General features: G+C 38.6%; 1 protein-coding gene across 1 annotated transcript in view; it reads right to left on the bottom strand.

Moving 5' to 3' along the window:
* Positions 1 to 1,590: 1,590 nt before the first annotated feature.
* Positions 1,591 to 15,201, bottom strand: part of sntb1 (syntrophin, basic 1) — a 49,995-nt gene continuing 36,384 nt past the window's right edge. Inside the window, exons 7-8 of the mRNA XM_067602068.1 lie at positions 7,290 to 7,519; positions 1,591 to 4,370 (exon numbers count right to left, since the gene is read on the bottom strand). Of these exons, the coding sequence (XP_067458169.1) occupies positions 4,278 to 4,370; positions 7,290 to 7,519 (323 nt within the window). The 3' untranslated portion in view covers positions 1,591 to 4,277. The remainder of the gene's footprint in view (positions 4,371 to 7,289; positions 7,520 to 15,201) is intronic.

The raw sequence follows: 15,201 nt of genomic DNA on the forward strand, positions 1-15,201 counted from the left end.
CCCTCTTTCTTCCTCATTTTCTAACTGTATAAATATGCTTACTTTGGAGGATAAATAGACAGACAATGAGATAACTCCTGAGCAAAAACACGCATGACTTTTGAAAAGGTATATGAACCCAGAAAACAGACTTATTGTATGGGAAATGTGTGTCATTAACTGCCCTTAAAGTGTGTATGTACTGTTCGGGTTTGAAGGAAAATTAACGCTTGGAAAATGGTTTAAAACAAATCATCCTGAAATGTGTGCTCAGCTGAAGTTGGACCTGTTAGCCTCTCCTTTTGCTGCATACTTTTCCCACCATCCTTTTTCTGCTTTGCCCACCCCATTCTCTCCCTTCCCCAAATTAAAGCATACATACATAGCAATACACTTGCATGCAACCACATGCAAACATATACACACACAGAGGAAGTCCAAAAAACATGTGAGGACTTGCCACAGGGGAGGAATGCAACAAGAGACTGAGCCAAGAGAAAAGCTTTTCATTCAGGGCCCCTTCACACACACAAACACACACAAACAAAAAACTAATGGATTTGCATGTCACTGAGAGAAGTATCCACTGTGCGCACATGATTGGGTATTTATTAGCTCACACACATGTAGACACACACTCACACACTTGACACACGCAATTTTGGCTGATTGCTAATTGATCTGGCTCTCATCCAGCCTCTCAAAATGAAAAGCTGACAGTCTGAGTCAATATGGCCCCCTTTCTTGCTATCTGGGAAAGCTGATTATTAGGGAGAGTGAATCTGTGTGTGTGTGTATGTGTGCAACAGTAACAGTGTGGGTCCATTTGTGTGTGTGTTTTCAGTCTTAAGATCGACACATTAACAGTCTCGGTAGGCCAACATTGCTTTCTACCTGTCCCCGTGGGAAAGTTGACCTGGAGAGATTTCTTTGTGCTTTGCTTTCATATTATGCAACAGTTGCTATCTGCAGACGTTTAGCGCCCCGTTGAGAGTCTGACTTGATTCACTAAAAGCCTGAACAGAAGGGGAACAGTGATAAACACAGAGAGGACGGAAATATGCTGGTAAACAATGTCAAATGGTAAACAATGTCAAGAGTAATGACGGTGTTTGAGGGTTAAACTCCTTACCCTTAAAAACATGAATGTGTCCATCCATCCGTGTATGTCTGTGTGTGTGTGTGTGTGTGTGAGAGAGAGAGAGGTTGCCAGCTCATTACCTAGGAGCCAAGTAAACAATGTCAAGAGTTACGATTGTGTTGAGCAACTCAATTACCTTCAAGTTCTTTGGCTGAAGACACATGCATGACATGTGAAAAAATTTCCCAAATCAAGCTGAACAGTCGCTAAACCACAGTAAATTAGTATACCACCTTTCATCTCAACTGTCCGCAAAATTTAAAAAAAATGTTCTTGTTGTGAATCTGAATATCCTACCCTCCAATAATAGTATCATATTAAAAATAATTAAGAATCATCAATATAATTAGCAAACAATTTACAGATGTCATGCACACTTTAATGCGATTGAACTGAAAGCAAAATTTTCCCCAGCTCATAGAATAGGAAATTAATAAATCACAAGTGAAGACAATAAAGACAAACTCATCTTGTCACTTTTGTTAAATACATGATTTATGTGCACCGTTTGAGTTCAAAACTAAGCTTTATCATTCTGAGTGACAGTACAGTAGCTGCCGAAGGCATCGGAGTATTCTACATATCAAAGCAGCCTTTACTCACAGAGCTTTTCTCCACTTGAGGTTATCAGTAAGTGCTGGATTTGTCGCTTAACATAAGTGTTACAATGCTGCCACTATCTTTTAGTAACAACAAAACAGATGATATTTCCTCTACAGTGTGGTATGATTACAATGTGTAAATCATTGTTTACAGTGTCACTGTGTATGTAAATGGTCATTGAAAACGTGTGTATGAAAAAGAGAGAAAACACAAAATTACTGCTGGCTGAGAATCTGTGCTCATAACGAAATGTAGCCATCACAGTAGTCACATCATTGCTCCATGCTCATCCTGTGATTTATTTCTTTCAAAATTCAATTTTTTGTTTTCCTCTCAGTCATCTGAAGGCACAAGGAAAGACCTGGCAGCTGGCCATGTCAGAGACAGTGCAGCGCACAGATTTAATGCTGCATACTGTAACATCCAAGACAAAAAGACCTGCACTGGCTGCTGCAGGATTGAAGCAGAACTGAAGACTAATATGATGGCTATCTTGCTACTGTGTATTGATAGATGAATAATACTTCATTGGGTAATTGTGGCATCATTAGTTCATGTGGCAGTTTTCAATTTGAATATTAGATGTATTTTTGGCAGATGTTAGCTTGATGGGGCAGAACATGACTTCAGTTTGTTAGTTTAGCATCCTCAGTTATTCAATGTGTATTTAGAAGGATTTCAGTTGGTAAATCAGGCTTAAAAGCATGAACAGTCACTCTCCTCCCTGAAATGAAGGAGGAAGGAGTGAACAGCATCATCATGTCTGAGCAGACTGGAGATTTTGACATTTTAGGAAATACACTTTGATTTCTTGCTGAGAATTAGGTGAGAAGATCAAAATCACTCTCACATCTATCCATTAAATATAAGTCTACAGCTGGTAGCTGGACAAAAAATAAAGTGTAAAAATGACAATTTGTCATTTCACAGGCAGCTACGTGCCGTACTATTTCTTGTCTAGGAGCAGCAAATTCTTGGAATTAGCGCTGTCAACATATCCTGGCTGTTTTTTAAATATTTTTTGTTGTACACTTTAGTTTTTGTACCGATTCAACTAAGAAGATATAACTTGTTAATTAATGAGCTTAAGAGGTGCTGGTCAGTAGGATTTTGTTTCCTTTGGCCATTTGTTGAATAAGGACAGGCAGAAAAGAGCATTAATTTCAAGTAACAGTCTTGTCATTTTATTATTTTGTTTGTTTAAATTATTTGTGCTTCATTATTTTATGTTTCACATACCTAATTTGTTGGGATTGTGCAGTAAATATTGTTAAAGTAAACTTAAACTGAGAAAAAAAACACGTTTTGCATTTAATGAATTATTAACGATGACTGTTGATTGTTAACAGGTTCAAACAGAGTCAGACTAGCTTTTCCCCCCATTCCAGTCTTTATGCTAAGCTAACCAGCTACTGGCAGTAGCCTTATATTTAACAAATATGATAGCGGTATCGATTTTCTCATCTCCCTCTCAACAAGAAAACAAATAAATGTATTGATGTATGTAATAAATCTTCAATTATTTCTTAAAATTATCCAAAACATGTTAACCAAAGTATCCTTAATATTATCTCATCATTTAGTTGTGGTATTATTAATACCTATTGATATCCTAATCATGAACTTGCATGTATTTTAAGTTTTACTGTGGAAGTTAAATGCATCAGAAAAACAAATGTGACAACAAAAAATAGAATGGTTGAGTAAGTTATAAATGATGTAAATGATGCCAATGTTTTTCATGATTCAAGACATGAGAGCTGACATTGGATCACTGTCAACTCAGTTGCACACTGAAATACTATGACCACAACATGGTTACTGTATGCAACCTGTTAAAGAAATACTGTGACATTTTGAATTTGAGTCAGCTGTCACATTGTGGGAAACTGTGCGGCCAGTCGGGCCTCCCAGTTTCAATGATGAATAGTGACATAACTAACAAGACATCTCAAGGGGACACTAACAAAGACAAATGTTTAAAGTTTTTGGTGAAGAAAAATGACAGAGTTAAATACAGAGTGTCCTTTCAGAGCTGATGGTGAATAAATTATATAATTGGTAAATGGAAGGCAGTTTGCCATTACATTTTGATTGAATTAAAAGTGAATTCATCTCAACCCCTGCTGCACGTATCCAGTCTTTCCAACCCTGGACGTGACAGTAATGCCCAATCTGTTTCTTTCAGTGTGTCCTTCTCTATATACATCATACCATCCCTCTGCTTCAAGTCCAGTGACAGTCCATGTTTTCTTCTGTGGTTCCTTAGTCAACACTTAAGTCATCGCAGCCCTTAAAAGGGAAGGTTTAAAACCTAAAAAACCTGTCCATCAAGAGCACATTCCACTCAAAGCAAAACCAATCTGGATTGGTTTCTCCAGTGTTTCTTTAACTTGGAGTTGGAGTAGTTTTCAGAGAGAGGCTACATTCGCTCAGCTTGGGTCCCCCGCTATAGGAGTTTAACGAGGTGCACTGCATGCGGCCTGCAGAGAGGTGGAGAAACACGGTGGATTTCTGTTTTCAAAGCAGGTGAAATGTCCCTTCAGAGAGGCTGTCAGGCTACCAGACCCAGGCGGGAGATCTTAGCAGAGAGGAAGGAGTGGAGGATGAAGACAATTGGCTTCGGACACGAGTGGAGGTCCAGTTGCTGGAGGAGGATGAGAAAACAAAAGAATTAAAAGACAGAATATTGGATAACATGACAGGGATAAAGAGGAAAGAATATGATTAAAAGATCTGAGAATTCATTAAGGCTGAAAGGATGACAAAGAGGGAAGGAGGCACAGTAGGGAAGTAAAAGAAAGGGGGTTTATAAGACACATAAAACCATAAAAATATATTCAAACCTAACTCCATAGTCAACAGTTCCCCATGAGGCAAGGATTAGACAGTCCAAGCTGGAGCTAAGCACTGTATACACACAAACACCACATCATTTTGAACAAAGCTCTTTTCATAGCCTGAATCAACAGTGATTTTACCGGCGCAATGACTCACATCCTGTTTCTAAGACCTATAGGGAGATTGAACCTATAAATTCACACTTAAACTACTGTTTGGTCTGTCAGATGAAACACTGAGGAACTTTTAGTGACTACTGCTACTTCTCCAGTAAACTGTGCAATGAAATATGAGTATATCTACACATTACAACTGGGCAACAAAAGTCTTATGTATCCAAAAAGTCAGTTGGGGATAACTTATGCTAGCGACGTGGCTCTTGGGGTGGCAATGTTTGGTACAGACATCCATGGAGGCCAGAGTATGAATCCTAATGACTTTGGTGATCCCCTGACTTTTCCCCTAGCGCCACCATGAGGTTGACATTTATGATTTTGAGGAAAATGTCTTGACAACTATCGGAAATTTATGAAATTTGGTACAGACAGTCATGCCCAAGTCAGGATAAATCATCATCACGTCTAAATCTTTTGTTTTATGACCAAACGCCTGCATGCTAATGACATTACCATCATCGTCAGCTGTACTTTAAGTTGAGTGCTAATAAGCAAATGTTAGCATGCTAACATGCTAAGCTATAAACATGGTTAGTGTATTTGCTTTAAATCATCAGGTTAGCATTCTTACTATTTGCATGCTGATGCTAGCATTTAGATCAAAGCACTGCTGTGCCTAATTGCAACCTCAAAAAGCTGCTTGCATATACACCCTTAGTATTGTTATTTTCTTCGCCCTGCTGTTAAACCATAGCGCCTTGGTGCATATAATATTTAGCTTTCCAAGCCACGATCAATGGTTTGGTTCGGACTAAGCTCTAGAAACTAAAACAGACTCTGTGTTGGGGAGATAAACTGTCAACTGTTGTGACTGAGACAAATTTAGACATACATAGTTCCTGCCAAATAATGACAGTATATTCAACACTCTGAAAAAATAGACCCGGCTGATTCCACTTTCAAATGTTGAGCTAATGAGCCATCAGCCACATCCATAAGTGCCTTGGGATTTTTTATAAAGCCTTGTCTTTAACTGTGCTGGGATTCGGAAATGCTACAGAATCCAAAATCTATCCTGCTAAGGTAGCCAACAGAGGGGTTTGAATCAAAGCTCCCAAGTCTTTGCTTATTTGCCTTCAGCATAAACTGGGCAGTCAAAAATGAATGTATCTGACAGAGGTTTTAAACAGAGCTGTATATGGACTGTTATACCTACAGATTGTGGCGTTCAGATAAAATGTGTTTCTATGTTTCTAAATCCCATAAACCTAGAGAGTAAATATTTTAGTTTTAAATGTCACTTTATTTCCCATCATACAGTAAATCACAGTGCTATGGCTTTATGAATGATGGAACATCAATGCTGTTTTTCTGGGTAAAAGCTGTTTGTATAAGTGCCATGTGACTGTTATAAAAGAGCTACTCGAGCTCCTCCTCCTGACAACCACATAATATTCATCATCTGTTGTCAAATGAGATCTAAGAGATTAAAAACTGAAATTTTTAATACAAAAATTCCACACATATTGGATAGTAGGGGCTGAATATAACTGGTCCTGATTACTTTGAGGGTGGCCCCACAGTGAGTTGCTGAGCAGTGTAAACAGATTAAAACTCTTACAGTATGTGACAGTTTTTTTTTTTTTTAAGGAAACTCCACTCTCAAAGCTCTTACCATGTAAGACCTACAGACGTGTGAAGTTCATTTTATTTCAGTGATAAAGTGCTGTAATTTACTTTCTGTTGGACCACTTTCCCCCTGCCTGTCTGATATACTTGTACTCCAGTTTATATTTTGCTTCACATGAACTTGTTCTATTTATTGTGGATTGTACATGACCACAGTAAAGTAAGCTTGATATTGGATTTTGTTGTTTCCAACAGTAAAGCAAAAAAATTTAAAAGGACAGTTATTAATGTATTTCTAAAGGCAAAAAGAAAAACATTTCTCAGTTTAACCACAGATGAAAAGGGATATTATCAACGGAAATTGTTTGGATTATGTTAAGATATTTAAAAATATTTCATCTGAGTGGTCTGTGCTCATATTCAAAATTCACAATGTGTGAGCACTACACGCTGTGCTTTCCAGTGCTCCAAAAATGCATTGTGTGTACCCAAACCATCTAAGAATAAATATGTGGAAGCACTGTGGATTCAATGTGATAAGTGTGAAAATTGTGGATAATGGTGAGGCTGTTTGTTGCTTTTGTAAAAATGTTACTGCCTTAGTAACATTAGCTTGTCACTCAAGTGATGTTTCTTCTATTGTAGCTGAACAAAAAAGGCTTCAATATTGTCATTGTCATTGTCATAAACATCATCTGTCTTCACCCAGTTGTACACAATAGATAGATAAATAGATAGATAAAATGGATCCAAGACTGTACATCACCAACAGTTGTTTTTAATAAAGTTACAATTTTGTCAGGTGAATGTTTTTCTGTCAGCAGAAACTGATTTTTCACCCTGTTTGAATTAAGCGGATCATGATCATGGAGGACAAAACACAGGCCAATTGAGTTTCTGTCAGTGCTAGGTGGCTGGGTAACATGTCTTGTTGCATTGTCTGTGTCAAAACATAATGCTTGAAGTAAGAAGACACTCACAATCTCCCCCTCTTTCCCTCCAAAGTCAAGGAAGAGCATACGAACTCCATCATCTGAGGACATCTTTAGTTTTTCGTAGGGGTAGGAGAGGAGTACTCGTGGTCTGGTAGGAGTGTGAGTTCCTCTCTCCTCCCCATTCTCCCCATCTCCAAGTTTGGGTTCAGCCAACACAGAGAAACCCTGTTCGTAGTGAATCACCAGCCGGCACTCCTGACCCCGGTAAAGACAACCTGAAAGATAGAAAGACAGAATTCAAGCTAATACATTTCTCTAATCCAGTGGTTCTCGAAAGGGATTTTTACACTGCACTTAGCCCAGGGCTAAAAGCATTCTTAGAAACCTTCTTAGTCCCAGGCTAATGGAGCTGTTCGCCCCAGGCTAAGAAAGCTGTTAGCCCCAGCCTAAGAAAGCTTTCACACTGGCACAATCCTGCCACATTCCAAAGTGGGCTAACCCCAACTTTAGCCTGGGGCTTGCTGGCCCTGCTCCGGAGCAAGGTTTGCCCCGAAGTTGCTAGTGTGAAACAGGGATAAAGTTGTGGATTAGTCATGTGTCATTCTATAATGTAAACATTAGTCATGTGTGCCAACGGACATTTAACCCAGAGCTAGTAGAAGTAAAGTGTGAATCATATAGCCCTTGGTTTAGGTTAACCCTGGGTTAACAATGTGTGTGTGAAAAGGGGCTAAGTTATCCCAGGGTCAACTCTTAGCCCAGGGCTAAGGATAGTCCTGGGCTAAGAATATGCAGTGTGAAAACTAAGGTGGGGTCCAGGGACACCCAGGGGTGCTTGAGAGTGTTCCAGGGGATCCCCAGCAAAAAGGGTAATCATTTATTTTCAATATAATTACAGAATGTGTGATTATTTTGGTCATGGGTTTCATACATTTTCCATAATAAAACATCTAAAAGCAAAAAGCTTACCAGATGGGGGTCTGTGGTCTAATTTGTGTTAGTTTAGGGATCCTTGATAAGAAGAAGTTTCAAAACCACTGCTCTAATCTATTTGACTGTAGAGCTTCATTTTGTATTGTTTTCTAACAAGATGCTCATGAACAAATCCTCCTGTTCAAATCCATATTTCCATGTATTAATAATGTGTGCATAACAGAAATAGGAGCTAAAGTGCAAATCAGAATGTGAATCCTTGTCCTGCTACGTACATTAAAGAGTAATTAATTACACTGAGAGGCCAAAGTTAGGCTATTAATCACACTTGTTTGTGTAAATAACAGTATACTTTTAATTGCATATTGTGGACTTAAAAAATCTATTAATCCCTGTTTGTAGAAAGCCTCCTCAGATGTGTGAAGTTGATTTTTTTTCAGGAGTTATTTTGTGATGAAGTACTGTAATTTACTTTCAGTTGTACCACTTTCCCACTGCCTGTCTGATATACGTGTACTCCAGTTTATATCTTGCTTCATTTCCCAGAAGGCTTTCTGAAACCCCTGAGAATGGGTATGAACTGGTTATATTTATTGTGGATTGTACATGTCCACAGTAAAGTAAGCTTGATATTGGATATCATTTTTTCCATCAGTGAAGCAAAAAAAAAAAACTTACAGGGACAGTTATTAATATATTCCTAAAGGCAAAAAGAATAACATTTAAACTCAGTTTAATTACGAGTGAAAAGGGATATTATCAACTGACATTGTTTGGATTATGTTAGCTGTTTAAAAATGTCTCAGATTTCTTGAGAAAATGTCACACCACATTAGGTCACTTTCATTCAATTCAAACTGCTGTCCAAATGTGGGAAAAATATTTAATCTGAGTGGTCTCTGTTGAAATTGAAAAAATTACAATGTATGAGCCCTACAGGCTGTGCTTTCCAGTGCTCCAAAGATGAACTGTGTGTACCAAACTACCTAAGAAATAATATGTGACTTGGAAGGACAGGGCCATTCTATATGATTAATGTCTTATGTACAGTTCCAGACAAAAATTTGGACACACTTTCTCATTCATGTGAATGGGATGTTTCTATAACTAAATTAAACTATATTATAACTATATTAATATATAAAAAGATGAATAAAGTTGATGCAATTTATTTTTCAGCTGATTTAGTGACATGCTGTGATCATATGGTTGGAAAAGCCTGAGACAGATCAGTCTGCTTCTGGGAATATTCAACAACAAGAGAAAATATGAGCTGAAAAAACGGTGCCAAAAAGGGCATTAACACTAAACCAATCCTACACCATGTAAACAACTCACATCTCACGTCTACATGGTAGAGATGAAGCTACAGCCAGGAGACGGTTAGCTTAGCTTAGCATAAAGAGTAGAAACAGGGGACAACAGCTAGCCTGGCTCTGTCCAAAGGTCACAAAGTCCACCTATCAGCACCTCTAAGCTACTTAATTAAGTCGGTATAATTTGTTTGTTTAATCTGTACAAAAACTGAAGTGTAAAAATGACAATTGCCAGACTATTTCTTTACTGGGTTCAGTTGCCAGGCAATAAGTGGAAACTCCAGGGAGTCACTTAAGCAGTATCACATGAGAGGGAGTGCTGTTGTACTGAATAATATGATTACTTTCGGCACTCGGCACTTGGCCTGTGCCTCATACCTACGACCAAATAACAGCTGTGCTGATATTTAGCACCACCTTGAGTGTGATATTGCTTTTATACAACAGTTCTACAAGCGTCATTTATTACTTAACAGTAATAAGTGACAAGATATTATGATCGGTTTGATTATTTAATCATTTATTTGCCTCCACCAACACAAATAGTTCCACGACTGGACTGCTGCCAAGCAACACATAAAACATTTTCCTGCACATTAGCTTGCTAATTTGTGTAGGTCTACATGTTACCACAGGCAAGCTACTTTGTATCATGTACATTTATCTGTATGTTTCCATTTATTGTGCAACCAGTGAAATAAGAGTCTGTTGACAGCCGCTTTGGTGGTGTGTGACTCCAATGAGTTAACAGCTTGATCAGACAGTACATTGCTCCATCGTTTCCTGATCTCCATAGATGGTCTCCAGTAACTTTTTAGTGAGCTTTCAGACTTGCAAGACAAACAAGTATCTTCAGTTTCTTCTTTCTTCACTGCCATGATCTCCTTCGCCTCGAGTCCTGCATCAGACAGTTTCTGTATGGCAGTGGCTCTCAGGCTGTGGTTGGTGTAAGACGTGTGTCTCCCTGTCTCTTTGCACATCCTGGGTAACATCTGTGACAGCTGGTTTACTCCCAGGGGAACAGCGGTATACCAGACGCTGTCTGTCAGAGCTGTTACCCTCCTGGGCTGCAGACAGAGGGCTTTTGCACCAGGCAGAACTTTGCTCAGGAATTTTTCAAGAGATGCTACCTGGCAGAGAAGATTTCCCCATTCTTCAAACATAGCACCCCTCAGATTTTCTCTGTCTCTCTCCAGTGGTTTTTTTCCTTTGTTAAATGTCTTGGTGAAATACTTTGCTCCATTCTTGTCATGTTTTAGGATGAATGATTCCCCTATTTGCCTCCGCGTCCGAAGTGCAACTGAATATCATACCAGACCTTTTTCAGTAAACCTTTTGGAATGTCTGGACTTAGTGTTACAGAATATTTTAAGATGCTGGTGTTCAGGTGAAATTGGGGGGTCGTGTGTTGTTCTTTCTTTTCCTGCCCTTCTAATCTCTTTTACAACACCTTAAAAAACATTATTAGCTGATGTGAATTCTGGGTCCTGCATTAAATTCCATGAACGGCTAACCAGTGGCTCGTTGACATAATGATTTAAACCAGGCCGAAGCCCAAGGTAGCTGCTAATGCTGTTGAGCACCCCTTTAGTTGCCCGGATGGATCCATAAAACTGCCTCAACTGTATTCAGCTCTGTCTTCTTAATGGACTGAATGTTGAGGTTTACATTTTTGAGACTTAGCCAAGTCTGAAAGCAGTTCAAAGACCATGTTGTTTGTTAGCTTCATTTTTGCTCTTCTCAAACTTGTCTAGGTCGGATGATGTCATATGAGCACGCCTGGAGGTTTGCACTGAAGTATCTAGGCTTCTCTCCTCCCATTTGTCCTCTTCTGATGACGATTCATAATTAAAATCAAATTTGTGGAAATATGTTCATCTTTGTGGTGCAAAGTTTGTTACAATCTAAGCTAAATAACAACCGTTAATGTAATTAACAGTTATTAGAACAACTGTAAAACGGAGTGACACATGTATAGTTAAAAGTCCCAGTGCTGTTGTCCTCTATATCAGCATTCATGAGATGCCTCTTGTCTAATCAAATTACTTGGTCAGAGATACTTGTTGTCTAATGCTACATATTTACTGAACAGGTGTGAAATTGGCATTGATCATCTAACTCTCAGCAAGAAATTGAACAAGTGAATTTTTCCAAAATGTCCAAATATTCCTTTAAAACATCAGTTGACCTTTCTTCAGTTTCAGAGAGAATAATGATTGGTACAGTTGGTGTTAATTACTGTTATCATCTATTGTTCATAACTATCATATTCTTGACTCTTACTGCTCAGGAAGCATTTACTCTCAGTTGCTAGTTTATTAGCTTTACCTAGCTAGCAGCAATCCCACAAATCTTACTTTGATGAAGGTTTTAATATAGTTTTTCTTGAAACTGTTTTAATTCAACATTATATCTGTTTTGGAGTCTGTTTGTGGTGCTGTAGAATTGTATTATATTGAAAGGTTTTTCTAATATTTTTTCCACCTCATTTATATGATTGAGGGTTATTAACACAGCATTAGTTTTAGCTAAGCAACGGTGTGTAGTTTCATGCTCTCCTTGTTAAAACACATTGTACCATTCTGTTGTGTTCAGTTGTCTTGTATCTTTTCTGCTGCTGTGACAACTGAGAGCAACTGTTAATACATTAGTTATCTATCAAAAGGGCCCTTCTGTTCCCACTCGTGTGTCCTATGTCTATTACACATTACACTTTACCACATTTCAGCGGCAGACTACTCTCTTCACATGGAGACCATCCTGCTGAAAGCGCAGTGTCATTTATCCGTTCAACAATATTTCCCATTACTTTCACTCCCGCTCTCATCTCTTTTCACAGCGTGTGTCTGGGCTGAAAGCTAAGTGTACTATCTTTATCTACTCTCCCAATTTACACATCACTTTCCTCTGCTTTCATGACAGACCCGTCTCATCTCCACACAGTGTGATATAGCTGCATTTATTCTTATTTTTCAGTGTCTTGACAGCAGAGATCCCTCCCTCTCGGCAGACATGAAGGCCGCACTCTGAAAACTTCATTTACAGCATAAGCTCTTCTCTCTTGACGACATCTGATCTACCGAGCAGAGTGTTTGTGTGACAAAGAGACAGCAAGTGAGAAGAGAGTTGTTATCTTTCCATTGTTTGCTGACAGCCTGAACAGGATGTGTGTGTGTGTGTATGGCACCTACAGGGAGCGGTTTGTGTGTTTGCATATGTGTACATATGACAGTGAGAATGTATTTTCTAGCTTGCATGAGAAAGAGAGATGGAGATGCATATTTGTGTGTCTTGTCTTCCTGAGGGCTACAGAATACCTATGCGTGTGTGTGTGTTATATGTGTGTGCTGTCGCTCTCTGTGGCCTGCCTCAGCCTCTTTTGTCCGACTATCAACAGGCTGATTCTTTGACTACTTAACCGTGTTGTCAGTCAAACCTCGCTAATCGCCCCATACACACCTAAATCCCTTCCTCGTTCGGCTCTTTATCTAAAGGCGATTATGAAACCAAGGTTGGCAAATGTGTACACAGTAACACACACACCAGGCCTATGGTCAAACAGATTTTGCAAATAGTTTAATTTACCCTGCACAGAGTGGCAGATGGATGGTTTGTGCTGCACAGTAATGCTATCAAGTCTTAGAAATGCATGCTGAATTGATTTTGATTTTCTGTGACTGGAATTTTTGGTGCTTTATTGTGTTCCGCACAGTTTAACAATGTATGAAAATCTAACAATTTCATCACTAACTAACACGAATGTTCTTGCGTTGAAATAAGTTACCCCCAATCATAAACACCACTACAAAGGTGGGTCAAATTAGTTTGATTGCCAATTAGCAACATTTAGTCAGCTGTAAAGGAGGTATGGTAATTAGCACTTTAATATGAAAGTTTTCAAAGCAAAATGAGACAACCAACAGGGTGTCAAAGAGGCAAATTCGTCAGAGCCCAAATTGCAGGTGCACTGGTAAAATGAAACTGCAATTTTAAAAATGATGTCAAGAGGGTAGTCTGATATTTGTAAATGGAGCTGAACGTTTTTACACTTTGGTTTTGTACAGATTAAACACATATTTACCATACAAACATGAGAATGGTATCAATCTTCTTATCTTCCGTTCAGCAAGAGAGCAATTAAGCATATTTCCTGATTCCATGATAACTGGGCAAACTCCATATGCTAATGAAGATCATGTGATATAATAAAAAGCTTGAGAACATTCACTAAATGTACCTCATGGTTGTTTTCTCAACCAGAGTTTTGAATGTTTTACAAGATCAGTGTATTTTCCTTCTGCCTCATGAAATACTGCATCAGTTTCTTCATTCATCCTTCACCATCTTTAATTGGCTGCTTGACTACCAGCTGACTAGTAATGTCCAATCACATTCATGCAGGTGTTTAGTGTGGCCATTATAACCACATGTTTCCGTTTCACTATTTACCTACTGATACGCCAATACCAACTACTGTATGCTGCTGCACTTCCTCCTCCACCATCTCACACTTCTTCTTCAAGTACTAAGCTTTTGTTAGGGCTGATTTAACTAAGATGTAATGTTCATGAATGTGTATTAAAGTGGATTAGTTCTTGAAACTGAATCCTTGTTGCTACTCAGAGTGCTGAGCCAAATGTAACTGTATAGATATTTGCTATAAAATAATAATACATATTTATTAACAGAAGTGTTTGTGACTAAACTTTCTTTGTAAAATCACAGAGATGTTCATTTGTTTCAGTATCTCTCAAATTGGACTGAATATTATGGATTGACAAATACTGTTAATTGTCATGCAAACAAATATAACTTTTGTAGCAGTGTTTCTGCTGATTTTGTTTTCTTGAAGGTCTTTTTTCTTTACCTTATCTTGTCTAACCCCTGCTTATATAATGTGAAAAACTACTGCATTACATTCTTGTACTTCTAATCTATTGGAAAATATTCAGCATATTTTTAAATTGCAACACCACAGAAGCAACAGTATCGTCAAACCACTTTGGTCAGGTGGGGTGTTGGGAGTAGTACAGTACATAGGAAGTGCTAATGTCAGTTTTGTGCCAGGAGCAGTGTGGAATATTAATCCTGCCTCTCCTTATCAAACACACTAAAACAACACTGGTGTGTTGATTACAACTTCAGGAAGTAATGTTGATAGGAGGGAAACTGAATCAAACAGAAAAACAAATACACACCGCTAAATATGCAGTATAATATCCCTCGAACCCTGAAGACCACCCTGTCATGATGAAAAATGAATCTTACAACTCTTATTCTAATGATGTGTAAACAATTTGGCGAGACAAATGTCTCCCTAATGGCATAACAGTTGTAAATGAAGCAAAGAGTGCGTTGTCTTTGTTGTGTTCATGAGCGAAAATTAAAAGTGAAACTCTACTCTTCTATCTAACCTTGATCTGTGGGGCAAGCAGGGTTTCCCACCAGAGCACACACATACACACACACACACACACACACACACACACACACACACACACACACGCACACGCACACACACAAGCACACACACAAACACACAGAGAAAGAGGCTTTTCAGGCTGCAACAAAAGCCCTTCTATCAGCCTGACGGTGAGTGGAAAAGACAGAAGGAGGTTGAGAAGGGCAGAGAGTAATAACTCTGACGGGATGAGAGACAGAGAGAGGAAATGAAATGAATGAGGGAAGGAGAGAGACAATGAAAGAGG

Source organism: Thunnus thynnus, chromosome 10 (assembly GCF_963924715.1).
Source record: "Thunnus thynnus chromosome 10, fThuThy2.1, whole genome shotgun sequence".
NCBI classification, from domain to species: domain Eukaryota; kingdom Metazoa; phylum Chordata; class Actinopteri; order Scombriformes; family Scombridae; genus Thunnus; species Thunnus thynnus.